Here is a 27,442-nt window from a genome sequence, read left to right on the forward strand (position 1 = left end):
CAGGAAACAGGCTCCCTCAATCCTACACTTAAGGAAGGACCTGAACACCCTACTCTTCAAAGTATATCTCATTAATCACTGATGGCACCACCCAACTCTTTCTCCCCCTCACCGCACCTTCTACCTAGCCAAGATACTCTACTAGCCCTTCATCCTACTTGTAAGCCCTTGGTGCATTATCTTTGTACGGTACTGTGTGGCTCCCAAGCTAGATTTGGCTTTATAACACCCCATACATACCTGCAAACATTAGCTGAAGTATCTGGTTTCGGAATGAAAGTTGCATTGGTTTTTTAAGGTGGAGTCAAAGGGGTGCTCTGAGCTGGCACTGCTGTACAATTTGAACACTATGCAGTTACACATTCTCTACATTATGCTCAACTAAGCCCACATTTTCAGGTGTGAGTGTTTTTTTGAGACTGACCAAAAGCACAGGTAGGTTTCAAGAAGTTGTATGTTACCCATATCTTGGACATGGTTTTCGTAAAGACCATGTATAGTTAGTTGTAAGTTACAACCAGACCTAGATTCAAGCAACAGCACACTCACATAAAGCTCTGACTCATTGCGCATCTGGCCACAGATTTTAACAATGATTGCAAGTTGACACTATGATATTTGGCATCAAACACTGACATAGATGTTATGACAGAATAAGGGGCTTTATTTGCATGTAATCCTCTGATGCTGGCATTTGTTAACTGACTTGTTGGCAAAATACTCCATTTTTACATTGTGGGAGAAACAATTTCAACATGAAGATGAAATCAGCAATATCAAAGCCAAAATTACACAGAATATACACAAATAACACCGTATGTTTCAAGAAGTAAAGTGAATGGCAGATCCTCTTTACAAAAGCAGAACACGTGAGGAGTCACTTATACAAGCCTTCATTTTCTCTTTCTCCATTATCGCAGCATGTTTACTAGTTCGCACTCATTTACTTGAGCCATCGTATAGAAATATTGCTTTTATCCAAACGAAAGGTAAAGCTGAAATAGAATTAACTATTTTATATGGGGCTCACAGTTAAACATCACAACTTTAACATCATCCTATTTTGTCCTGCTGGCTTTTGATACCATCAGGTCCAAGGTCAAAACAGAACACAGTGGGCTGTATAATAGCAAATGTGAACAGGATGTGTAGCTTGCTGTGGCATTAAATGAAATACCACATTGAGGAGTGACGGCAATTGCAGTTAGTTGGACACAAAAATGTTCGAGGACATTCTAATCTATTCCTCTAGGAAACGAAATGATCCTTTGGACACCTCAGTGAATCCATGTGTATGTCCTTTACCTTCCTTGATTAGTATTTCTGTGCTCACTGCTTTCTTTGAGGTTCACAAATGGACTTGGTTCCACACACACATTTTTCACAAGGCATAAGCATTCCAAACTGCCCACTTTGTTCGAAAGCAATTCCCCGACAGGCTGCTTTCACCGAACGGCAACCTTTCGGGGAACAAGGCATGCGCTTAGTGCGCAACCCCGGAAGCGGGTCAGACAGTGGCCGTGCAGACAAAGAGGTAAGGAGGGGCTTGAGGGACAAGTAGGGGAATGTGTGTATGTATGTATATATCTGTGTGTGTGGCTGCATGTGCTTGTGAATGAATGGATTTCACATCAGGAACGGAAAGGGGAGTCCGAAGATGGCAGCGGTGGACCCTGGCGAACAAGCAACAGGCTGTGGCTGGGGGGGAATGGGGCAGGGAACGTGGGGTTCAGAGGTGGCCCCCTGCATTGGGTGCAGCGAGGGAATGGCCACAACAAGGGAATTATCGTTTCCACCCAGCACCGAAACCGGGCCCCAGGGAACTGGGCTTGAGTGAAAAGCTTGCAGAGAATCATCATAGAACCAAGAGGTGTGCTCTAGATACCCCTTTTCTTTCTAATTTTTTTAATTATTTTTCTTTGTATTAAAATATCTTTATTTTTGGAGTTTTGTTTACAGATTTTAAGCCACAGCATTGCACGCCTTACAGTGCAGAACAGTTTTAGTTTAGTTGTTTGATAATCTTCTATCACTTTCCCTTACACATACCTTTCAAGATAGAGCTTTAATCAAAGGGCTTTTAAAAAGAGCTCCTCTCAGGCCTCTGCGATGGCGCACTTTGGTTTTTGTGATTCTCTGACTTTTCATTAATCAGTAAAATACGTTACCGCAGGGCCCCTTTACAATTGATTGAGATAACTGTCTCATGAGAGAAAAAATATCACCCTTAAAAAAAAATCCACTCTACAAGTTATCATCTTAGCTGGGCAACCGTACAGTCTGTGTCTGGGCCGCTTGGCCTACAGGTGTTGTGGGTTCCATCTGTAGTCTTTTGACAAGGACGGGTAGATGCACCTACGTCTCCCGAGCCAAAAGCAGCTTTGCTGCCCTTGTGTTAGCCTATGGGCCATTACAGTTCTAAGAATGGTCCAGTGAGCCACCCGTAGGATGGACCCTTTATAGTTTGCTGACAAGATGCAATGTCTTCACATTTTAGGTGTTTGAGATCGGGGCTTTGATAGATCTTCCTTTGAACTACTGAAGAGATCTTTTTTAAATCACAGTTTCACATGGAGTTTAGCCAGGACGTGACTGCTCAGCCTATTTGGATCAGGTCTGCATGTTGCTTCCTATGAGCCAATTTTTGAACGGCATCCATTTTTAAATATTCTATGTCCTTGTACTAGAATCTGTGGGCAACTGTGGGTGATTGTAACTGCACTTTCAGATGGTGGGAATAATGCACAGAACACATTGAGTCCAAGACCCACAAATACAGCTATAATCCAGTCAGCTATCCCAGAGACCGCAGATAATTCCAATTCCCCAAACAGAGCCGAGGAGGCCTCTACCATGAGAGTTCAAAGCTCTGCTGGCAGAGTAACTGGCCATTCAAACCCATAACCTTTACAGAGATGGATTCAACACAGACTTGCATACAGATATCGTCTTCTGTGGCCCACTTTGCTTTTGATTTTGATGCCTCATTCTGTACTCTTGTCTCTAGCAGCATGAGCTTGGACGCGACCTCCGGGCAGCACGTAATGCGTTATAAATCTCCAAAAACATACATTCGTATATCAATGCAATACTTATCATGATGCTCTAGGTATTTAAGAAGAAAACATAGAACTATTTCAAGCTATTTTTTTGGGATAACATAATTAAAGTGTTGTGAATATTGTGCATTTTCTTCGCTTCTCTTTGTTACGTGGAGTGGCATTTTTGTAGTCTTATATATACAATCTCCAACTTAACACTGTTCAAAGTCCTCAACAAATCTGCTCCTCCAGCAAACAGTGCATTGCAGACCAGCAGGCATATCTCATGAATTCTTGTTTGTCCATCAAAATGGTCAAGTTCCGGAGGACATGAAGTGCATCTCTGTGTTTACGGCAGCACCAGCCGTGTTCCCAACCCGCTGCTTGAAGATGAAAGGGAACGCTTTCTTGAAAGACTTCCTAAAGTTGGCCCCCATGAAGGCGTACACGATGGGATTGATGGAGGAGTTGGAGTAGGACATGCAGTGTGCAAAGATCTTGAGCTTGTAGGTTTTGTAGTTCTTCTGGAAGGTGGAGTCAAAGGCCTGGAACAGGATGAACAATTGGATGGGGCCCCAGCAAATGGAGAAGAGCAACACAATCACCACAACCATCTTGGAAATCTTGGTCCTCATAGCCTCTGACCTTTCTGCCAACAGCTGCACCTATAAGAAGGATATTGTAATTAATATTCAGAAGCATTCTGAATTTCTAAAGCTTCCCAGAAAAATGGACCTTAGATGAGTGTGAGTTTGTGTTCAATGAGTTTTTGTAGTCATTACTGTACTTCAGTTTCATTATTTAGGCAGATGTTTCACTGGCTTGGATAACAGTGGCAAACAAGGGACGGGGGGGCGGTCTTCAATAAAATAGCAGTTTATTATTCAAATAAACATTTTCCGTTAACACTCTAAATATAGCAAACATGGACTAGATCAGAAATTACATTAAAACCAGCCTTATCACCTCACTTCTACATTTCAGGATGGCCATCAAGACCCTCCTCTTCAAGGAAAGGTTCCTCCCCAACATCAAGGTACATTAACTCCCTACTCCCCACCTAACTCCAAAGGGGGTGTTCTGCTCCCCCTCTTTCCTCCCCTAGCTGCTTGTAGATCCCTTGCTGCCAAATTGCCCACCCTCCCCGTGGTTAGTCCCCAGATTCCTTGCATCAATCCCTGGAGATTTGCTTCTCTCGCCATGAACTTCTCCCGTGACTTGTAAAATGTTCCGTTGCTACTCTAAACTACGTCAGCGCTCAATGCATATAGTAATAATAATAATAATAATAATAATAATAATAACAGTGATTTATTTTAGTTAAATGAAAATGAATGTTGGAACCTACAATATTCTTGAATATTCTGAGCATTTGCATTTGTTTGGCCCCATACGTGAACTGTATTCTTACAAAAAGTGCAATTCAAGTAAGAGAAAAGGTAACACCCTCATTCTGATGGTGACAAATGCGAAAAACATCTGCAAAACATGGTTTCATGGATTCTACAAATATCCACCGGCTTTGATTTCAGGCGATGGCAAGAGTAATAAACTCCCCCCATGCCACAATCGATTGACATTCCAATGCCTGCAGAATGCATTGTTTTTCACAACCTGTGCATGTTTTTTTCTGTACCATCAATGAAAAAGCCAAATTTGTGAAAAGCAATGAATAGTTGAAGATACCATTGTTGTTGTTATATCATTGCTGATTTTCACTGTACGCATGACTTCACAACAAGAATCCCCAGGATCACCACATGTGTGCAGCAAAGGACACAGGAAACTGGACAGGTCTTGGCCCCGTTCCCTGCTGATATGTGGTAATGTACTGATCTGACTCTAAAGTGTGTAGAGCCCGATCACTCAGACATGTAGTTGGTCAAGCTTACTCCTGCACACAAATGTAGTTGGACGTGAGAGTTAGTGAGACCAAGCATAGAGAGGCAACCCACACAGACATATGGACAGAAAGACAAGCATGTGTGTGTGCATGCACACACACACACAAATACACACACTGTCACCCTCTCTCTTTATCTCTTGTCTTTATTTTATATGCTGGTCTGTACGCTGCACTGCTATTTGTGTTATAAATGTAAGAAGAGACTAGCCGCTCCCGGCGTAACATGCGCCGTTCTAGCAGACCTAAAGGTCAATATCGGTCAGTAATTTGTAGGGTCACGTCTGTTCCCCTCCTTAAATATCGGAATTATCATTGATCGCTGCTAGGAAGTGGGCGTAGGTCCCTGTGACTTATCAATGGCCGATGAAAAGGCTAAACGTATAGTTAACTGTCTTTTCTTTTATTTGAAAGGCAAATTTGTATCAGATGGAATGAGAGGTATGAGCGGTATAAGAACCGTATCTAAGTTTCACCGATTTCACGGGGTCTCTATGATGTGTCTTTGTAGACGCGTAATTGTCAACCTTTTACCATTGCGGAGTCCCTGTGATGGCATGAGATTGTGCAGTAGCATAATTAGAGCACCTACTTTCAGTTTTCGCTCGTGAGGAGACATTCGTCCTACAGCGTTTTGCTCTTTAGAGACTGCAACATTGAGCATATAATTAATTTTCATTGACACTGGAACCGCTCTGCCCTGTGTGAAGAGAAGTGGGGTGGAAAGAAGTAACTTGAAATTATTCTGAATGTTTGCAATAGTGGAAAGTGAAGGTGACCATGTAGAACTGTGCTCATTCTGTTTGTTATAATGATATCTGTTGTGGAAGTGGAAGCGCACACAGAGGTGCACTTTGCCATTAGGACAGCAGAGGGCAACCTAACACTGATGAATTGCATCAGCTGAGTACGGAAACACCCCAGCGCATTTTATATATAGATTGCAACACAGCTTACCATCTTATACCTGTTCTGTTTGTGTGAGAAGAGTGGGCACAGAGGCAGCCTGTGCCATACCTCTACTATGTAAATAACGCCTTTAGTGGCATCTGCATTCCAGCCACAGAGTATTTGTGTTGAATGTGACAAAGGTGCAAAGCATAAATGTTAGTGGAATCTTGCTGCAACAAAGCCCATCTTGACAAACTGTTTTGTGGTTTCAGTAAAATTGTGTTCTCGCAGAGGTGGGATGCAGCCCATGATTCAGAAGCCCAATCAAATGTTTTAAGGTTTCTGAGAGTGGGTCATACAAAATGCACCAAAGGTTGTTCCAGGAAACCCCAGGTAAGTACACACCTCACAAATGTTTTAAGGTTTCTTAGAGTGGGTCATACAAAATGCACCAAAGGTTGTTCCAGGAAACCCCAGTTAAGTACACACCTTACAAGGGTTTTAAGCTAGCCAGCGAGTAGTAACGCAGTGGGGGTTTAAAGGGTAACTTAGCTCCAATCGAATGGTTGTAGGATTAGGGAGGTAGGTGGGTTAAAAGACAGAAGGATTTTACCTTCAATAGCAGTTATCAGACCCCCTGGAACTGTTAAAGTGTGTATTCGTACCACGTGTTGACAGAATCTGCAAATATCCTTTTGGGGAACTGGTTTTGGGGCTCTTCTGATTTGGTTTTGGTGTAGTAAGTAGAACGCCTCATCTTTTGAAGCTTTCTGTAGAGCACAAAAGTAGTCTGAGATCCCTGTGGACATTAAGAAAAAGCACCCAGGATGAGGGTAAGCATTGTGGTTTCCTATAAACCCCTTGGTACACTGAGCTCCCGTATACTGAGCCTCAGAACTGCACAACTTTCAGTTTAGTGGTCTCTCACTGTTTCTGAACTTAGCTCATGGAACTCAGGTCATTTTGGGGTAACTAAGACAGACAAATAGCCACATTTAACTGGCCTCAAATGGGTTGTGAACATACCAGAGCTTTGTTGGTCTTGCCTTGTTGTCTTGTTGGGCATCTAGGCAGCGATCGATCTAGCAAGACCCCCCTGATAACTCTGCAAAACATTTGAAAGTCTTTTGAAATGGTAGGAATTGACAATGTTGGACCCTCGTACCCTAAAACAACTCCTTGTTTTCTGCTAATATTGCTAGTTATAGACCATAAAGTCAGGTTCTCGGATGATATGGCTCTCTGAAGCATTTAATTCCAGAAGTGACCCGATGCCTGGTTGCCATCTTTGCCAAAAAAGGGTTTCCCAGAGACATCACAAATGAAACACTGATCAACTTTATGGTGGCATATGTTTTTTGGACCAGATCAATGATCTTGTTGAAGACCACTTAGTTCCCGGCAATGTGCTTCAGTAAAGCAGGCCGAGCACCATCCTAGACCTCCTTGTCTACATCAGTGAACTTTTAAAGTGTTATGGAAGCATTGTATCACTTTTCAGTGAATTACTTCTAAAAAGCAACCTACATCTTTTAACTGGATGCCTAGTTGCCAGAAGGCCTTTGAATGGTGGTGCCTTTGAAGAGCCTTTGCTGAAATATCCTAATTACAGTTGTTCCCATCACCATTTGGAATAACACCTGCTAGGTGATGGGTAATCTTTTACTATATTACATGGCAGATAATGGCAGTGCCCCATCTTGTAGCTATTTTCTCTCTCACTGTTGCAGAAGAGTTCTTTAAATCTATATGTATATTTATGAAAGTGTGTTTGTATGTTCAGGGTTGGCTCTAGCCCCAAAACAGTTGGTGGGCTGACATTTTGACCTAAGGTCAGCATACCAGTCTAGGGTGTACTGGCAATAGTGACATTTTACCACCCGCACCCATTCATCCTGCACAGGATGGGGTCCAGCCCTGTGCTATCAGTATAGGCAGTGTCAGAAGATTGGCAATTTTGTGATTGTTGGCTCCATCCCCATAACAGTTGGTGGGCTGACATTTTGGCCCACAGTCAGCATACCAGTATGGGGTGTACTGGCAATAGTGAAATCTGCCTACCCTCACCCATTCACCCTGCACAGGACAGGGTCTAGCCCTGTGCTATCAGTATAGACGGTTTCGGGAGATTGACGATTTTGCAATTGTTGGCTCCATCCCCACAACAGTTGGTGGGCTTACATTTTGGCCTGAGGTCGGCCTACCAGTCTGGGGTGTACTGGCCAAAGTGAAATCTGACCAACCCCACCCATTCGTCCTGCACAGGGCGGAGCCCGGCCCTGTGCTATCAGCAAGGACGATTTTGCAGCTATTTCAAAAATAGGAACTTAGGGCACAAAGTCGGCATACTAGTCTGGGGTGTACTAGTGATAGTGAAATTTGACCAACCCCATCCATTCACCCTGCACAGGGGTGAAGCTGGGTCCGGCTCTCTGCTATTTTTGGGAGATTGGCGATTTTGCAATTTTTTCAAAAAAAGGAAATTGTGACACAATGAAACAAACACAAGGCCCCATGTGCATGTCAGCTACAGAACCGGGCTACGCCGGGCGGTACCGCTAGTATCACTATTTAGTTGCATATCAGTCATCGTCAACTGTGCAGCTAAGATCAAAATCACAATGCAGATGTCAACGTCTTTAAATAATTAATCAGTGGGTCCTCTTATCCTGGGTAACTCTGTAACTGCAATCCTCAGCAAGGCAGAAGGACGTCACTGTGATCACCTGAAAAAAATATATCTGAAATAAAGCAAATGAATGACACTTATTCCTGTAAGGACCCCGGAATCAGCTTCATCCCACTTTTAGTTCCCTTAAATATGGCCAGTTAGGAATTCACTCTTAACATCACTACTATGTCTCATACAGGCTGATATAATTAATAAATGGGGAAGCAAAAATCATGGCTAAGGTTTTGGCGAAACACCTACAGAGAGTAAGGAATAAGTGACCTGGTCCACCCGGACCAATGTGGATTTATGCCATAAAAATCGACTTCCATGAACCTGTGTAGGGTGAAATGGCCATGGGTCAGGCCTTGACTAATTCTGGTCCTTTGGCATTGCTGTCGGTGGACTTCGAGAAAGCCTTTGACTCAGTGCTATGGTACTCACTCTGGGAGATAATGGATACAACAGGCTTTGGGAAGAACATCATGAGCTGGGTGCATCTAATATAGAAGTCACCGCTAGCGCAGGTGCGGGTCAATGAGGTGTGCTAAAGGACATTTTCTCTGCTTTTTACTTTCGCAATCGAGCCGTTAGCTACCCATCTTAGACAAAATACGGAAGGGGTGGGCTTTAGATGGGCATGGGGTGGGAAGGAATGGTATCCCTATAAGCAGATGGCCTGTTGATTTATTTAGGTAACCCAGCTGAATCCTGCCAGTTAGAGTCAAGGATACTTGAGGGATTATCAAGGTAGCAGTGTCTCTTGATTCACAACGTTCGTATCTATCCACTTTAAGTGTTGTGATAAGGTTGTCAAAGTGCATGTGCAGGAGACCAAAAGTGTTGCGTCCTATACAAAATGCGATGGTGTATATGTGCTTAAAAATCAATAAGATTACAGCAGAATAGAACATTTTTGGTACATATTAGTTCCATAGCACAAGTATAAATGAAATGTAGTTAGTCAGATAATGAATAGGTTGAACCAAGATTTACATACCAAAGGTCAAGTCACTGATTGAAGGTAATGCAGAAGCAAGAAAACAGACAAGGACACATTGTCACAAAAAAGAATATGTAAACTCAAGCTTTACATTGGTTGCTAAACCAATCGCTGTGTGATGCAACTCATTTTCACATGGCGACATGGTAACTCGATGCCATATCTAATATCTCACAGATTTAGTGAACAGTATATTTGGCGTGATCTGCACCAATAAGTGATTGAAGATGGGTATTTATAAATAAAAAAATGTTGTGATAATTATTTGTGGTTATCTGAATCTGTGTGTTCGAACCTGTAACGTTATCATTGTGGAATTGGCAAATTATTTGTGTCTAGGAGGCCGTTCAACGCTTTGAGTCATCATCCGGTAAGTATAAGTGCCTGAGGGGCTTTATTGTATACTCATCCTTGATATTAAATATTGAGTACGGTGACCTGGTGAAATAAGAAGGGGTGAACATTATCTTATGATGAGTTGACGCCTCTATCAATACGGGCATTGAGAACAAATTTGATACGAGAAATTAGCCTAGCATAAAATGTGCGTTGGCGTTGAATGTGGTTATGACTTGATAGATGCTCTGATAGTACATGATAAAGGGGCTAAGTCCCAAATGGCCTATCTGTGGGAAATAATAGAATCATTGAGCTCTAGAGCCCTAATTGCTCTGCTGATTCATATAAACCATTGGTTAGATTTGAAATCTCTTACCGATATCAGGCGGGCGTTGCTTTGAAAGGTCTTTAGTGATACTTGGACATCCTGGGTTTGATCCCCCAATCAAATATCTGTGCCATCTATATTGCCTATAAGCAATCAAGAAAATACATGTGTGTCAGTGAATTAGCCACTGTATCCGCCCGGGGCATATTCCCACATTGAAAAGGAGTAGTCCTCACCAGTGTCTCGAGCAAGAATGCTTACCCAAAGTGTAATCTTGAGGAAAGAATCCATGGGTTATATGCCTGAAGCACTGTACGTGGCAGGGTGTCCTGCCATAATTGTTGTTGTTGTTGCACCGTCGAGCGTGTGACGTCACGCGCACAGCAGTGCTAATGAGCGCAACGTCACACACGCAACGGCATGATGTCACCGATATCGTGTCATCAGTTATATATTGACATTTGTCTGGGAATGTATTCCCCAAAGAGTAACCCCTGTATGGTGAGCTACTGAACAGTCATAGGTCAAATAACTCAAAATGTGGAATAAATAAATAGTGCTTGCTACATAAAAGTTCCAGGTGTGTGTGCTGATAGTAGCCTTAAGGTATTATGACATCCGCAAATGCCACGCTTCAATATTATGATATCTTGAACCAACGTGCCCAATGAACAGAACTGTTGGGTTAAGTATTCCTGATGGGGAACGATTGATCTGTGTGATAGTTACTAATAGTTTCGTTATTGGTCATTAAGAATATATGACCGGACCAAGTGGTGGTCAGTTCGAATCTGGATGCATAGGATAACATGTCAAACAAATGAAAAGTAACCATCTAGCTCTACTCCCATAACTGTGGGCGTGAGTAATGGCTCATGTGGTTGTCATGATAATGAACTAAAAAAGGTGCAAGACAAAATGTTTTTTTTCAAGAATATAATTGCGTGTCCAATGCCGTGTGAAAGCAAGTGAGGTGCATGACTCGTGCTTTGCTCGTGCAAAAAAGAGACACTTGTTGATGTATCATATATAAACGGTCTGCACATTCCAAACATCAATCACATATATGTTTGACGAGCCAGAGGTCCACTCAATATATCATTCCTCCACATGGATCTCCAGCTGCAATAACAGAAAAACATTAATCTCATGGTATGTGTTCAAACCAACCTGAGCACAACGTAAGTAGCAAATGCATGTCGATTCCATTTGTCTTCGTTTTAATTTCACATCTCCACCCCTCTTTCCCCTCTTATTTAGCCTTCAATAACCCAATAAATTGCAAGAGCGTTTTGTCCGCAAATTGGTGATTCCGCTGCTTACACGAACATAGCACGAGTCATGAACCCTACTTGCTTTCACATGGCCATTCAAGCATATTCTTGAAAAATACATTTGTCTTGCAACCTTTTTAGTTCGTTATCATGACAACCACATGAGCCATTACTCACGCCCGCAGTTATGGGAGTAGAGCTAAATCGTTCATTTTCATTTGTTTGACATGTTATCCTATGCATCCAGATTCGAATTGGATACCACTTGGTCCGGTCATATATTCTTAATGACCAATATCGAAACTATTAGTAACTATCACACAGATCAATCTTTTCCCATCAGGGTAAACAATTAGGAATGCTTAACCCAACAGTCCGATTCATTGGGTACCTTGGTTGAGATATCATAATATTGAAGCGTGACATTTGCGGATGTCATTTTTATTTTTAAATGTTTTTATTATCATTTGTCATTTGTTTACATTTACATAAGAGCCAATCGGTTAATAATAATTAGTATTAAAGGGGGAGGGGGAAAAGTGGGAGAACAAACAATAAACAAACTAAACAAATAGTCTTCGTTGCCACGTAGGTGTGTTGGGGCTCGAGGCCCATTGTGCTTGGTCTGATGGGCTGCAGAAGTTCCCTGTTGGTGAATTGGCTGGGGGTGTCTGATCTAACAGTTCTGGGGGCTCCCCTGCTGAGTGTTATCATTTGCCCGTGGTCTGTTGGTGTTCAGGTGGGTAATGGTGGCTCAGGGAGGTTTATCGTCCGACGGGTGGAACACATCCCGATTTAAAGCTTTCCAGTCCTCATAGGTTTTGCTTACTTCTCCTCCCGCTTTGTCCATTCCCTCTCCCCATGACACCGTCTCAGCTCCTGCCCAGTTCTCCAATTCTTTATACCACCTGTCGAATTGTGGGCCCCTGGGAGATTTCCAAGCCATAGCTATAGATCTCTTTGCCAGCATGCATACCATGTCCATAAGTTTCACTATGTGTCGTAACTTGCTTATTCTTGGGTACGTTCCCAGAAGGCATTCTTTCGGGGACCATTTGTATCGTGTCACCCCTGCTCTTCTGCAGGTCTGTACTATTCTGGACCAGAAGTTTGGAAATTCGAACATTCCCAGAACATATGCATCATCCCCGCTTCCTCTGCGTTGCATCGGGGACATAGGGGGATATTGTTCTTACTGAATTTGGCTATTTTTCCTGGTGTCATGTATGTTCTGTATAATACTTGTAGTTGGATTAGTCTGAATCTGGCATTTCTCGACACCTCTCTGGGGCATATTAGGACTCTCTCCCATTCCTTTCCAGTGATTTTCACTCCCAGCTCCGCTTCCCACTTCACTTTAAGGGTCTCACTTTTGGGGTAGGGCCTGTCTGCTAATTGTACATAGAGCCTAGACATTGGTTTCCATCCATCCCCTAGGTTGTATAGTAGCGTTAACAGTGGGTCTTGCTCTGGTTCACCTGGCCATTCTTTCCATTGCGACTTCGCGCTTTCTCTGACTCTTCTGCACCACAGGAATTGGCCTTTGGGTAGGCCCTCTTTCGCTACCATGGTTTCAAATTCTCTGAAAGTACCATCTTCATATGTGTCTCCCCAGGTGTAGATGCCGTATTCTTCCCATTTCCTCATTAGGGCTAGGTCAGTTTTTCCTGAACACACTCCCGCTGCGATCGGTATGTCTGCTGTGTAGGGGTGTACCACTCTTGTGAGTTTCAAAGCCCTGGCGAATACCTTCTTGCCCAACTTTACTAGCATCAGGGTTTCTCCTAGGCATCCCTCCGGGACCCATAGTGTTTCTTTCAGATTGGCTGGCACTACAGGTTGTTTGAGCAGTCTGGTTTCGAATGTGCACTCATCCGCTAACCATTTAACCACATGACTCAGTTGGGCGGCTAGAAATAACCTTTCGAGGTCTGGGAGTTGGATTCCGCCTACTGCATATGGTAATGTTAGTGTTCCGAGAGATATCTTGTGTCTAGTGTTGCCCCATAGCAGTTCCCTCAGTAACTTTTCTAACACCCGGAAGAAAGAGGCTGGGATAAGGTAATGTATGTTATGGAAAAAGTATAGGAACCTTGGGAGCGCTATCATCTTGACCACTGCGGCCTGGCCATCACTGATAGTGGTAGTGTAGACCAAAATTTCAATGATTTTTTGAGCCCATGTACGACTACTTGGGTATTACCCCCATGCATCTGTTCTGGTATATGCCAGATGTTGACTCCCAGGTATCTAAAGGTGTGCCGCTTCCACTGGATTCCCACCATCGGGAGTTCAGTATCGATTCGTTCAGCTAGGCCCCCCAACGGGAATATGCTTGACTTCTCTCTGTTGAATGAAATCCCTGACACCCGGGCAAAGTTCTCTAGGACCTCTAGGACTGTTGGTAGGTTGAGGTGGGGGTCTCTCAGGTATAATAGAACATTGTGTGCATATAATGAGACTATGTGATATTCGCCCCCAAGTCTGATGCCCGCGTCAAAGAACTGTTTCCTCATATATATGGCTAGTGGTTCTAGACCCAAGATATAGAGCATTGGGGATAGGGGGCAGACCTGCCTTGTGCCCCTCTGGATGTCCCATAGTGCTGACACCGTCCTCCCAGTCTTGACTCTGGCCACTGGGGATTGGTATAATATTTTTATCCATCTAATGAAGGTTTCTCCCAACCCAAACTGTCTCAGGACCTCCAGCAACCACTCCCAGTATATGGAGTCAAAGGCTTTCTTTTGTGGCATCCAAGGATACCAAGGCATATGATGTGTGTGTGTGTTCAGTTTGTGCCACTATGTGTTGCAGCCTTCGTAGGTTCATGGCTGTGCTACGGTCTGGTACAAACCCATTCTGGTCTTCGTATAGTAATGTGCCTATTACCCTCGACAGTTTTTGGGCTAATATGGTCGTCAATATTTTTATGTCATAATTAAGCATGGCCAGTGGTCTGTACAAACCACATTCCTCCTTCGGCTTCCCAGGTTTGGGGATCGCCACTATCAGCGTTTCCCTCATGCTTTTCGGTAGGGACCCTTTCACGTATGACTTCTTAAAGACTTCCAAAAGTGTAGGGCCCAGGGCTGCATCATACACTTTGTAGAACTCAGGGGGCAGGGCAGCGCTGCCCGAGCTCTTGCTCGTGGACAACGATTTAATTGCTTCGGTTATGTCCTCCACTGTTAGGTCCTCGTTTAGGGCAGTTCTCTGGGCTTCGTTCAGTGCTGGTAGGCCTATTTCCTCCAGGGTGTCTAGAATGTCTCTTTGTGGTGTCACTGTTGTGTGACTGTACAGCTGGGAAATAAAGTGCCTGAAAATCTCATTGATTTCAGATTGCAATGTGTGGGTCTCACCGGTGGGGGCTTTGATTTCAGTGATCAGGGATTTCGGGTGTTCCCTTTTGCAGAGCCAGGACAAAAGTCTACTCGGTTTATCACCTTCTGCATGTGCCTGAGTGGTCTTGGTTATGTAGTCGAATTTGGCTAGTCTGGCCCATGGGCTTTGGCAATCGTTTCTAAGTGCAGTGAGTTCCTCCTCTGTTTCCCTAGTTTTGGGTGTAGTGGTTTCGAGCTGAGCGATCTGCTTTACCCCAGTTTCTAGTTCCTTCCTCAGGGTTTTCCTTATGCCACCGGCGCTATCAATGGCTTCCCCCCTGACGACCACTTTCAGTGCTTCCCATATCGTGTCCCATCCCTCCGCACTGCCCACATTGACATCTAGGTATTCTTGTATTTTGTCCAGGAGCCCTTCTCGGAAGGCGCCATCTGTGAGTGCTTCTGTTGGCATCCGCCATAGCGGTATGGGTGGTTTGGACCCTCGCGTTTTCCATTCCATGAGTAGTGGGGAGTGGTCAGATATTGTTCTTCCCAGGTAGGATGCTGACTCCACTTGGGGCAAGTGTTTGTCTACTAGCAAGTAGTCAATCCTGGTGTAGTGCGTGTGGGGGATGAGAAGTATGAGTATTCTCTGTCATTTGGGTGAAGTTCACACCAGACCTCAGCCAGGTCCAGGTTCTCTATTACCTTGTCCAGTGGGGACTGGTCGGGGCGGTTGGTGTCATTAGGAGGTTGGATCTGTCCAGCGTGTAATCTCGTATGCAGTTAAAGTCCCCTCCCCATATGAAAAAACCTTCTTGATAAAGCGCTAGTTTAGCACTGAGCTTAGCCAAATAAGACGAGACGCTGTTGTTGGGGAGGTAGGAGTTGATGATACATATTTCCAGTTGTTCGATGCTGCCTTTCAGTATCAGGTACCTGCCTTCCTTATCCACCTCCTTCGATAGTAGTTTGAATGGAGTTGCACCGTCGATCCAGGTGTACACTCCATGCGCATGCTTGGAGTAGGCTGTGCCGAAGCCCTGCCCTCCCCACTTCTCACCTTAGCAGTGTCTTCAGCTGTTAGGTGTGTTTCCTGCAGGAGTGCAATGGAGACATGCTTCCATTTCAGATAGGATTTGATTCTGTTCCTATGCATATAGGAGCCCATCCCCCTGACATTCCACGTCATCACCTGGATGTCAGCTGCCATCTTTGTGTCGTGTTATCCAGGTCAGCAGTTCCGCTGTCCATTGTTCCTGTGTGAGCGTCGTGGTGAAGACAAAAAAACGTGTAAAACAGTAACTTAATGAACTCAACCAACTGCACCCAGCAGTTGCGCCCTGTCGGCAACGCTCAGGTGCCCCTGCCACGTTTTGACCTCTCCAGGCCATCCCTGGTGGGTTGTGATGCGACGGCAACAGGCCTGCATCAGTCCTTTTCGCAGGGTCATGCCATCTTGCCTGGGTCAGGCGGTGAGGCAGGCTTCCCGTCATTTGATGAAAACCCTGGATAAAGTAGTTGCTTGTTGTAGGTGAATCGCTCCAGCAGGGAACCACAGGTCAGTGGCTGGATCCTGCCTTTGTTTCCCCATCCTCTGCCATATTGTTGTGCTCGAGCCACATGTTTGCCGCTGGCGGGGTCTCAAGGAAGATGGCCCGTCCTTTATGTATGATCTTAAGTCTTGACGGGTAGAGCAACATGTACTTGAGGTTCAGCTGGCGCAGCCTGGCCTTAACTGGTAAGAAAGAGTTTCTTGCCCTCTGGACCGCCGGGGTGTAATCTGGGTATATCGTGATCTTTGCATTATCCCTGTGTATTGTTCCTCCCTCACGTCAGTGGCATAATATGACTTCCCTGTCTTGGAAGTTGAGGATCCTGGCTATGATCGGGCATGGCTAGGAACTGGGTGGTGGTTTTTTCTGAAGGGCCCTATGTGCTCTTTCAACAGCAAACCCTTGTGAGTGTTGATCGGCCACTATCTCCTGTTGTATCAGGGTTTCTACAAAGTACGTAGGGTTGAGGCCCTCAGTGCCCTCTTGAACACTGAGCAGGCGGACATTGTTGCGTCTGGATCTTCCTTCGGCGTCTTCAGCTCTTTTTTCTAGTATTTTATTGCGCCTTACCAGCATCTCCACCCTGGCTTGCACATCTTTCAGCACTGTGGATGTTTCTTGTTGTTCTGATTCCGTGGCTGTGACACGTTCCGCGAGATTGCGCATGTCTTGGCACATTAGTTGCATGTCCGATTTCACTTCCTCTATCTTGGTGTCAATTAAGGAGCCAAGCCCTGATATCGCTTCTAGTATCCGTTGTTTTTGATGCATTCCCCCAGAGCTTGTTGGATTGGTTCCATCCCTTTGGTTTCCTGCTTTTGTTCTTTTGGTCGGACTGCGGCAAATGATTCCATGATGTTAGTTTTACTTTTCCCTTTGGGAGGGGACATGACTTTCCCTTGTGAGTTGGAAGTGTGACAGGTCGGGTCACCAGTCTACGCTAGGTCCGTTGCGTTTTGGGCCGGCGTGTGCATGTGCTTCTATGATTACTACTCAATGGGCCTCATTCTGACCCTGGCGGTAAGGGGTTAACTGCATTGGTAAGGATGCTGGTGGCGTTAACCCCTTTACCGCCGCATTACGAGGTCCCTTAGAGGGAGCCGCTAAGGGACCAGGGAGGCCCATTCCCATTGAGCCCTATGGGGGCTCAAATGGGAATGGGGATTGGATTTTTGAATGGGGACTTACCGGGTCCTCCAAGGTTGGAATGACTTGGTAAGTCCCCATCCAAGGAACCCGGACCGATTTTGGAGGCAGCCATGGCGCTAATAGCACCATGGCTACCTCCAAACTCGGAATGAGGCCCAATGTATGCCTGATTCGTTCTGCTTCCTGTACTGTTGCTGGTTTCCTTATGTTGAGGTGTCCCCCAAGCGGTTTGTGGGCAAGGGTGGTCCGCAGTTTTTGTTGTTCGTGTTGTGTGGTGACGGCACCGGAGTCGGTGGCGCTGTCACCCTGTGTGGCTTTGTTCTTTGGGTGTTTTTCCTCTTCTCAGGTGACTAGTGTTGTACCGCTCGTAGTGTAGCAATGGCTAGTTTGTTTTATATCTCTGCCGGTCACAACGGGTGGTGGTTTGCCCTATTGAGGCAATGCGGCTCCTAGTTTGGTGGTGCTGTGCACAGGTTGTTGGGCTGGAGGATGCAAGCGTGCTCTGGGCCAGTTGGTGTTGTTGCACGCTTGTCAATGCAGGTTAGACATCAGTTAGGGTGGGCAGTTGGTGCCGCCACGCTGTATGGGCCAGTAATTGTGTTTGTTGTAGAAGTTTCGTTTTGTTTATATGCGCCTCCACCTGCTTCGTCGTTGCTTCCTGCACTTTTTGTGGCGGGGCGGGGCTAAGAGGACAGGTCCAGCGCTTAGCGCTCGCTTTTGTGAGGCAGCGCCGTATGTGTGTGGCGCTCTTGGCGGATTGCTGCGGCTAGCGTGCGGGGTCAATGCTCCTCTTGCTTCATCCTTGGTTCGCAGGCTTTTCGCCTTGAGTTTCCCCGGTGCTCTGTAGATGGGGGCTGCGGGCCCTTGCTCAGCCTCGTCTCACCTTGGGTCTTCTTTCCCGGGGTGCGCCTTGGTACCTCTTGGTCCGGCCTCCTCTCTGCTCGCCGGCCGGGTGCTTTGCTGCAGTCACCCCTGCCGCCTTCCACCCAAGCGACGGCTCCAGCTCGTTCCCGCTCCAATGTCTTGACGGCTCTGTCTACTCGTCGCTGCTCTGCCTCCAGTGTCCCCAAGGTGCTTTGTTACCCCCCGTCCGACCGGATCACAACTTGCAGTCGTGGCGGTCCCCTTCAGCATTCAGCGTCGCTTTCAGGCTTCAGGGCGTCTCCCCAGCAGTGTTCTGATGGTCTCGCTCAGGCGCCGTCACACCGCCTCCTCCTTTGCAGTCCAGCCATTCCGCCTGGCCTGCGTACTCCAGCGCTGCAGTCTGCTCTGCCAAGTGGGTTTCTCAGAGCCCGGATTTCGCTGTGTTGGTGCCTGTAGCTCCCGTGGTGTAGGCTGGCCTCGCGCTGTTATCAGCCTCGGGCCCCTGCGCCATCCGCCTTCTTGACCGACCCAGGGCCCGGCTTCGTTCGCTCAGCGGGCGGGTTTGCCGGGTCCGATTCGGCTTGTTCTTGCTGCATGATATGCTGTAGCGGTTCCCCTGCAGAAACGTCCACCTGTTGCGTTTGTTTGTCAATTTCAGCCGTAATTCGTAAGGATCTTCTTAGGATCAAGAAGGGGAGCTCCGTCCCAACACGTCTCTAAATCGCGTGCTCAGGCCATGCCCCCCCATTTGTAGGATGTAATAATACCTTAAGGCTACTATCAGCACACACATCTGGAACTTTTATGTAGCAAGCACTATTTATTTGTTCCACATTTCGAGTTATTTGACCTATGGCTGTTCAATAGCACACCATACAGGAGATATTCATTGGGGAATCAAGTCCTAGACAAATGTTAACACATAACTGATGACACGATATGGGTGATGCCATGCACGTCTTGCGTGTGATGTTGCGCGCATTAGCACTGCTGTGTGCGTGATGTCACATGCTACAACAGCAACAAATATGGTGGCAGGACACTGTACCATGTGCGGTTCTTCAGGGATATAACCCATGGATTCTTTCCTCAAGATTACACTTTGGGTAAGCATTCTTGTTTGAGACACTGGTGAGGACTACTCCTTTTCAATGTGGGTTATGCCGTGGGTGGATACAGTGGCTAATTCACTGACACATATTTATTTTCTTGATTGCATATAGGCAATATAAATGGAACGGTAATTCGATTGGGGGATCAAACCCAGGATGTCCAAGTATCACTAAAGACTTTTCAAAGCAACGCCCCTGATATCAGTAAGAGATTTAAAATCTAACCAATGGTATATATTAATCAGCAGAGCAATTAGGGCTCTGCAGCTCAATGATTCTATTATGTCCCACAGATAGGCCATTTGGGACTTAGCCCCTTTATCATGTACTATCAGAGCATCGATCCTTGCCACTCGACCAGCACGTGATGCCTGACCCCAGCAGACTAAGCATGCAGCTTACTCCACGCACATGGTGAGGCCAATCTGCGCCCATATAGGCCACTTGAAGCCAGCAGCACCTACAAGCTGGTCTTTTCCCCTGCCAGATTTCTCCATCCGTGCTTTTGCACACCTTTGCACCGGAGGTCCACCATCTGTGTCCTCATTTCCGGCCTGACCCCAAAATGGCGGTCGCATCGCGGCGCCGAAACGAGGCTGCCAATAGTTGCTGAGCAACTAGCTTGATCCGTGCCCAATCCGCAACGCCGGCAGGCGGAAGCCGGCTCCCGGAAGAAGGCCCGTGGAAAAAGGCCCTGTTCCACCCCTGTTCGCCCCGGGACGCCACGGCCTGCGGCCACATATGCTCGAGCAGCCTCCACCAGCCCATATGCTCGGACACTGACTACTCCCACCTTTAATGCTCTGCACTGCTTTGCAAGACCGTTACGCACAGGGGTCAGAGCAGGAGCTCCCCCACAGCAACCCGCACTGCAGGAGCAACACAGAGTCACCCTGTCCCTTGACCTTTGTCCTATAAGGTAATGCATGTTACTTCCATATGTGCCGCCCAAAATGCCTTAGTCATACTATTAGCTACGCACTCAATGCATATGTACCTTGCTAGCCACCCCTTTTCCTGCCCAGTCTATGCCACTAAAAAAAAATTATTTTATTATTTTACCCTACCTCGAAAAAATTAGCCCTCATTCCACAGTGTGCCCATGCAAATTCGAATCTAGCCATTTTGATGTGATATTCTGCCATTCGAATCTAGCCATTTTGATGTGATATTCTGCCATTCGAATCTAGCCGTTTTGATGTGATATTCTGCCATTCGAATCTAGCCATTTTGGATGTGATATTCTGCCATTCGAATCTAGCCGTTTTGATGTGATATTCTGCCATTCGAATCTAGCCATTTTGGATGTGATATTCTGCCATTCGAATCTAGCCATTTTGATGTGATATTCAGACATTCGTTTCTAGCCTGCTTAGCGGCCCTGATCCACTGCGTAACTGCCTGCCCTAGCGGCCCCGCTCTATTGTGTCATTGCATGCCACTAGTGGCTCTGCTGTACATCTCTTGTCTACAAATGCAGCCCCCCGGCACACACCCCAAAGCGCCTACACACCTCCCTTCCTCTCTATCCCTCTCCTTCACAGCCCTCTCCCTTCTGGCCATCTACAGCATGACGCACCCAGACCGGAAGGCCCACCCATGCCTTACCCCACCATCTGACCTCATACACACCACAGCGCCGTCTGCACTCCACTCCACACTCAACTACCCCACCAATCTGACCGGACATCACCCACTCCACCTCAGGCTCCACAGACTAAGAACACGCACCAAACACCTCCTAACTCTCCGCAGCACTCCACACTCCGCACTCCTTAGGAACAACAGACTCAGCTCTCGCACCCATACATCAGCCGCCCAGACTCACCCCTCTGTCCACGCTCACTACCCTAGCACCCATCACGCTAGCACCCATCACGCTGCACCTATCACGCCCCAGCTTCACACCCCCAAATACACATCGCCCACCCCCAACACCACCAACACCAACACTCACACCCTACGACCAGACTTAAAATGCGCTCTCATCAATGCTCGCTCTATCCATGCCCATGCCATTGAAATCAATGACCTTATCACCACCCACAATCTCGACCTACTTGCCATATCCGAAACCTGGCTCCACGAAGCCTCCAGTCCTTCCATCCACCTCGCTCTCCCTCAAAACTATACCATTCTCAGACAGGACCGAAAAAACTCCAAAGGTGGTGGCGGCGTCGCCCTCATCTTTAAAGACACCCTCTCCCTAAGAATGTGTAATCAACAATGGGACAACAACGCTGAGCTACTCACGGCTAAACTAGCCCTCTCACCTAACTGCACCATAAACTTCTTTATCACCTACAGACCACCAGGATCACCCCTAGACTTCCAAAAACAACTCCTCCTAAACATAGGCAACAACCTCAAAAGCACCACCAAAAGCATCCTTCTAGGGGACTTTAACCTTGGTTTAGCTGACCCAAAGGACAAAGCAGCCGCAAATCTAGCCAAAGAACTATCAAACATGGGGTTCGAACACAAAATTACTGCCCCCACTCATAACAAAGGCAGATCCATTGACTGGCTAGCGGATCACAACTGCTCATCTGCAATTACCTCCATCTCGGCCCTCCCATGGACGGACCATTACCTCATTCAATTCTCCATTCCTACCACGCCTACTCATAAAACCTTAACTCATGCCCCACCCGCTAAAGTAAGAAGCTCCAAAAAACTCACTGCTTCCAACCTCGCCCCTCTCCTCGACATCCCTGAACTCAAGCCTCCTTTCATCCATGACCCCACCTCTCTAGCCAACATCTACTCCAGCACACTCACTCAAGCCATCGATCTCATTGCCCCTCTAGAAGAAAAAAAAGGAAAAAAATCAATGCACTGCAATTCATGGTTCACTGAAGAACTATCTGACCTTCGCACCAAGAAACGCAAAGCCCTATCCAGATGGCAAGCAGCACCTAATCAATCCTCACTTAAAGATTTTAAAGAGATCTCCTTGACCTACAAAAAAGCCATATTCCATGCTAAATCCGAATCCTACAATCAGAGAATTATTAATGCCAGCTCCAAATCAAGAGAAATATTTTCCATATTCAAAGAACTCTCCACACCGGCCTCCGTCCCAGATGAAATCATCAAGGATGAAGCCTGGTGCACAGGCATCCAGGCTGCCCTCCTCAATAAAGTTAAAACTCTCCAAGACAAAATAGCCTCACAACGCAAAGCCCTCAACACCCCCACCTGCTCACCCACACTCTCCACCAATAACGCTCTCTCACAAACACCCCTCTTTGCCTTTAGAGAAGTCTCAGAAACGGAAGTTAAAGACCTCCTCAAAAAAATTAAACCTTCCACCTGCAAAGGGGATATCTGCCCACCTTCACTAATCAAAGAGTGCTCAGAATCCCTCACCCCCATCATTACAGCCTTCATCAATGCCTCCTTCGCATCTGGAACTGTACCACATTGCCTAAAAGAAGCTTGGGTCCGCCCGCTCCTGAAAAAACCCTCCCTCGATCCTTCCTCCCCTAACAACTATCGCCCCATCACCACCGTCCCCTTTCTCCTCAAAATCTTAGACAAAGCCGCACACAATCAAATCCAACACTACCTGGAAACCAACTCCATCCTAGGCAAAAGACAATCAGGCTTCCGCAAAGGCCATGGGACGGAAACTGCCCTTCTAGATTTAAAAAATCAAATTACCAAAATAATGGACACAGGCAAACCTGCTCTCCTCCTTCTGCTCGACCTCTCTGCAGCATTTGACTTGGTCGACCACAGCATTCTCACATCTCACCTCCTCAATGCTGCACACTTCTCTCACAAGGCTACCACTTGGATCACATCCTTCCTTGAAGGTAGGGCCATGAAAGTGTACTCAGACCAGGACAGCGCCCCCCCCCACCACTATAAACTGTGGTGTCCCACAAGGATCCTGCACTGCTCCAACCCTCTACAACCTATTCACCAAACCCCTCTTTGACTTACTGGACTCCCTCAACATAGCGTACACAAATTACGCAGATGACACGCAAGTTCTCCTCCCCCTCTCCGGAGACTACGACCTAGACTCAGAAGCCCTCCTCAAAATCTACTCGACCATCCAAACCTGGATGGCTATCAATGGTCTCTGCCTAAACGGAGACAAAACCGAAATCATCATCCTAGCCCCCAACGAAACACTAACCAAACTTAGCCCCAACTATTCTCACATGCTCATCGACAATATTAGCATACCTGTCTCCTCCACCGTCAAGACCCTAGGAGTCTACATTGACGCCACACTCTCAATGACAAGACAAACCAACGCCATCGCCTCAGCTTCTGCTCTGACTACCAAACTCATCTACGCCATAAAACCCTACCTCACCACGCCTAACTGCCTCTCCATAGCCAGAGCTACCATAGGAGCCAGATTGGACTACTGCAACGCCCTCCTGGCAGGCACATCGTCAAAGAACCTAAACAGACTCCAAATAGTGCAAAACAATGCCCTCCGCGCTGCACTACACATTCCCAAAACTGAACATATTTCACAGGCCAGAAGACTTGTCCACTGGCTCCCAGTTAAGGAAAGAATCAACTTTAAAATCCTTACTCTCACACACAAGTGCATCAATCATACAGCACCCCCCTACCTATCTGAAACTATAACTAAGAACTCTTCCACCCGTCCCAGAAGAAGCCACCATGCCAACCAACTCCGAGTACCCACTGTAAAAAGAGCCAAAGCCGGCGGCATTGGTTTCCCACACATAGCTCCCAAGCTCTGGAATGCCCTCCCTAACGCCCTCAGAGCAGAACCCTCTCTGTACTCCTTTCGCAAATCTCTCAAAACCACTCTATTCAACTAACTCCATCCTTCCTTCACCCACTCCAGCTCGCACACGTCTGTTTCGAAATATGTCTGATACGTAACGTGCAATGTAATGAAAACTGCTTTGTTGTAACCACCTTCCTTCTACGGTAACCAGACTATGTATGTCCTCATGTAACAGCGCCACGATGCCCCCGGGCTGATGTGCGCTCTAAATAAATCCGAATAAATAAATAAATAAATAAATAAAGTCATAACCACATTCAACGCCAACGCACATTTTATGCTAGACTAATTTCTCGTATCAAATTTGGTCACAATGCCCGCATTGATAGAGGTGTCAACTCATCATAAGATCATATTCACCCCTTCTGATATCACAAAGTCACTGTACTTAGTATTTAATACAATAAACACCCCCAGGCACTTATGCTTACTGGGTGATGACTCAAAGCGGTGAACGGCCCCCTAGACACAAATGATTTACCAATTCCACAATTAAAACGTTACAGTTTAGAACAAACAAATTCAGATAACCACAAATAATGATCACACATTTTTTTTTTATAAATACCGAGTTTCAATCACTTATTGGTGCAGATCACGCCAAATAAACTGTTCACTAAATCTGCGAGATATTCGATATGGCATCGAGTTACCATGTCGCTATGTGCAAATGAGGTGCATCACACATTGATTGATTTAGCAACCAATGAAAAGCTTGAGTTTACTTATTATTTTTTGTGACAATGTGTCCCTGTCTGTTTTCTTTCTTCTGCATCACTTTCCATCAGTGACTTGACCTTTGATATGTAAATCTTGGTTCAACCTTTTAATTATTTGACTAATTACATTGCATTTATACTTGTGCTATGGAACTAATATGTACCAAAATTGTTCTATTCTGCTGTAATCTTTTTGTTTTTTAACCACATATACACTCTCATTTTTTTATGGGACGGAAGACTTTTGTGCCTCCTGCACATGCACTTTGACAACCTGTTCACAACACTTTGTTTATGGTTTTTATGTCAGCCTTGAGGACACCTCTGGTCGAAACACGTATCGGCTGACCTTATGAGAATAAAATAACCTACAGATGACCTATTGGATGATATTGATTTGATTTCACATTAACAGACTGCATACCTAACATTTAGGAGGCAGAGCGCAATCGCCAAATCCTTACTTATTTTCTGTCTCATCTATTCAAGGTATTTGGGTAGACTTTGTGGAATTTGTGACGCAGCTCGCCACTGCCTATATTTTTAGTGGTCAACGCGCACTCCCAAGGGTACGAACACATACACAAATTCAATTTGTATCTATCCAGTTTCAAAGTTAACTCTTTTTCAGCTCCTTTACTGGGGCGAGTTAATGGTTTGATATAATGATTGCCTTCAATCTTCCTGTGCCTCTTGGTCTCCCAATTACCTTCTGTCTTGAAGGAGAATGGTTTCAGAGGATTTCTCTCTTGGGAACTCACTCTCTCTTTATGCACCACAAACAATGTCTTCTCTTTGGCATTTGGCTCGTCGCTCTCCTGGTCTCATGGCCTCCTGGTACTCGACTGCAAGTCTGGATGCCTTGAGACCTCCCTTTGCCGGTGGTATCAGTGAGCTTCTTTGGACTGACTGTCCACCACAGATTGATTCCCTTGGTCTTGCCACCACCTCCTCTTGGGCTCCTGCCCAGCTGCTTTCTCAGCGTTCAGGACCGCTGCAAGTCTGGCGTCTGATATTGCCTCTGCGAATTCGTTTGAAACTTGCAGGTTTCATGGTTCTCCTCCACATCAGCTATCATACAGCTGAATACCTTGCTCAGCCTGAGTCTATCCATTATCTCTCTCTCAACTTCTATGGTTGGCTCTTCAGTCTGTGGTCGTATGTCCTTTAACGAGCTTGTTGCAGTATAGTGAACGCCACGATTTAAAGGGACATGATGCTTTTCGCCAGGATAATATCCCTGAGTAGTTTCTTTGTCCCAGTTGTAATATTTTGTGTCTTCTTGTGTTGTAACACATTCTATGTAGGCCATAAGGTGTCCAGCCTGAGGGAGTTCCTCATGGGAACGGGAGTCCTTGTCCCCAAAGGGGGAGTCTCTCTAAGTAAGGTCCCACTTACCTCTACCGCTAGGAAGAGTATTGCTGAGCGGGCTCACCTCCCTAGCATCAAAGGAAGGGGCTCCCCTTGGGGAGAATGGATGAATTCCCTCTTTTTGTCAGACTAGTCTGAATTTGACATATTGTCGCTTTCTTGCAATTAGCTATGGATTTCTTCTAGAGATTCTGGTGTGATTCAATGGCACAATTCTGGGTCCACAGAATAAGAAAATGTCCAATGACTGGTTATCTAAAGAAGCAGTGAAGATTGTAAGATTTTGTTTTATGTTTCCTTGTAATATTTATTGAGATAACTGTTAATCCAATTTGTACCTATTCCTTTTGAGCAGTGTGGGTGTGAGTGCTCATCACTAGCAGTATGAAAGTGGTTTCTCTCACAATACGAATTGCTTGCTTTGCGTACTGGCTCCTCCCTTTATCCAGTGAGAAGTCATGTTTGGGAGGCTGCCTGTTGGATGGTAGCTGTTATTTTTGGATTTTTCAAGTAGGTTGCTTGAAAAGACAAGACTTGAGCCTTTTCCTAAATATCAAGTGATTCACTTCCAGGCGGAGTTGTTCAGGTTGTCCAGAGTTTTGTGGCTAGAAAGGAGAAATAGGAACAAATTCCTGTTTTTTCTTGAGATTTGGGACTAGGACTAGTGCAACATTGCTAGACCGTTGTGTCTGTGAAGGTGTGTATGAAGGTGTGTAATGCTGGAATTTCCTTCTGAAGTAGTGGGGCTCCTTCCATTGTAGGAGTGATGTGAGATACACATGTTTTTTAAATGAATACTTCTCTTGACAGGCAGCCAGTGGAGGATCTGTAGTGCTGGTGTGATTTGTTGAGTTCTCTTTATTCTGAGTAGTAGTGTTTCAGATACATTTTCAATTCTTTGTAGTTTCTTCATCAGATAGGATGGGTGTCACAAATTGAGGCTGTTAGCATAGTCTAGCCTGGACAGCACTAGTGGGATCATGGCCATGGTTCTGTGGGTGAAAGTTAGGTAAGGCAAAATGCAGTGTAGGGTGCAGACCTGGAAAAAGCAGCTTCTGATAATGGCTTTGCCCTGCAGTTCAAGTCAAGGGTTCTGTAAATTAAGGTTCCAG

At 45.8% G+C, this 27,442-nt stretch overlaps 1 protein-coding gene across 1 annotated transcript in view; it reads right to left on the bottom strand.

The window, feature by feature from the left end:
- Window positions 1-653: 653 nt before the first annotated feature.
- LOC138510408 (G-protein coupled receptor 54-like) overlaps window positions 654-27,442 on the bottom strand; it is a 402,978-nt gene continuing 376,189 nt past the window's right edge. Inside the window, exon 5 of the mRNA XM_069626041.1 lies at window positions 654-3,706. Within this exon, the coding sequence (XP_069482142.1) occupies window positions 3,356-3,706 (351 nt within the window). The 3' untranslated portion in view covers window positions 654-3,355. The remainder of the gene's footprint in view (window positions 3,707-27,442) is intronic.

Source organism: Ambystoma mexicanum, chromosome 6p (assembly GCF_040938575.1).
Source record: "Ambystoma mexicanum isolate Mex_15411 chromosome 6p, UKY_AmexF1_1, whole genome shotgun sequence".
In the NCBI taxonomy this organism is placed as follows: domain Eukaryota; kingdom Metazoa; phylum Chordata; class Amphibia; order Caudata; family Ambystomatidae; genus Ambystoma; species Ambystoma mexicanum.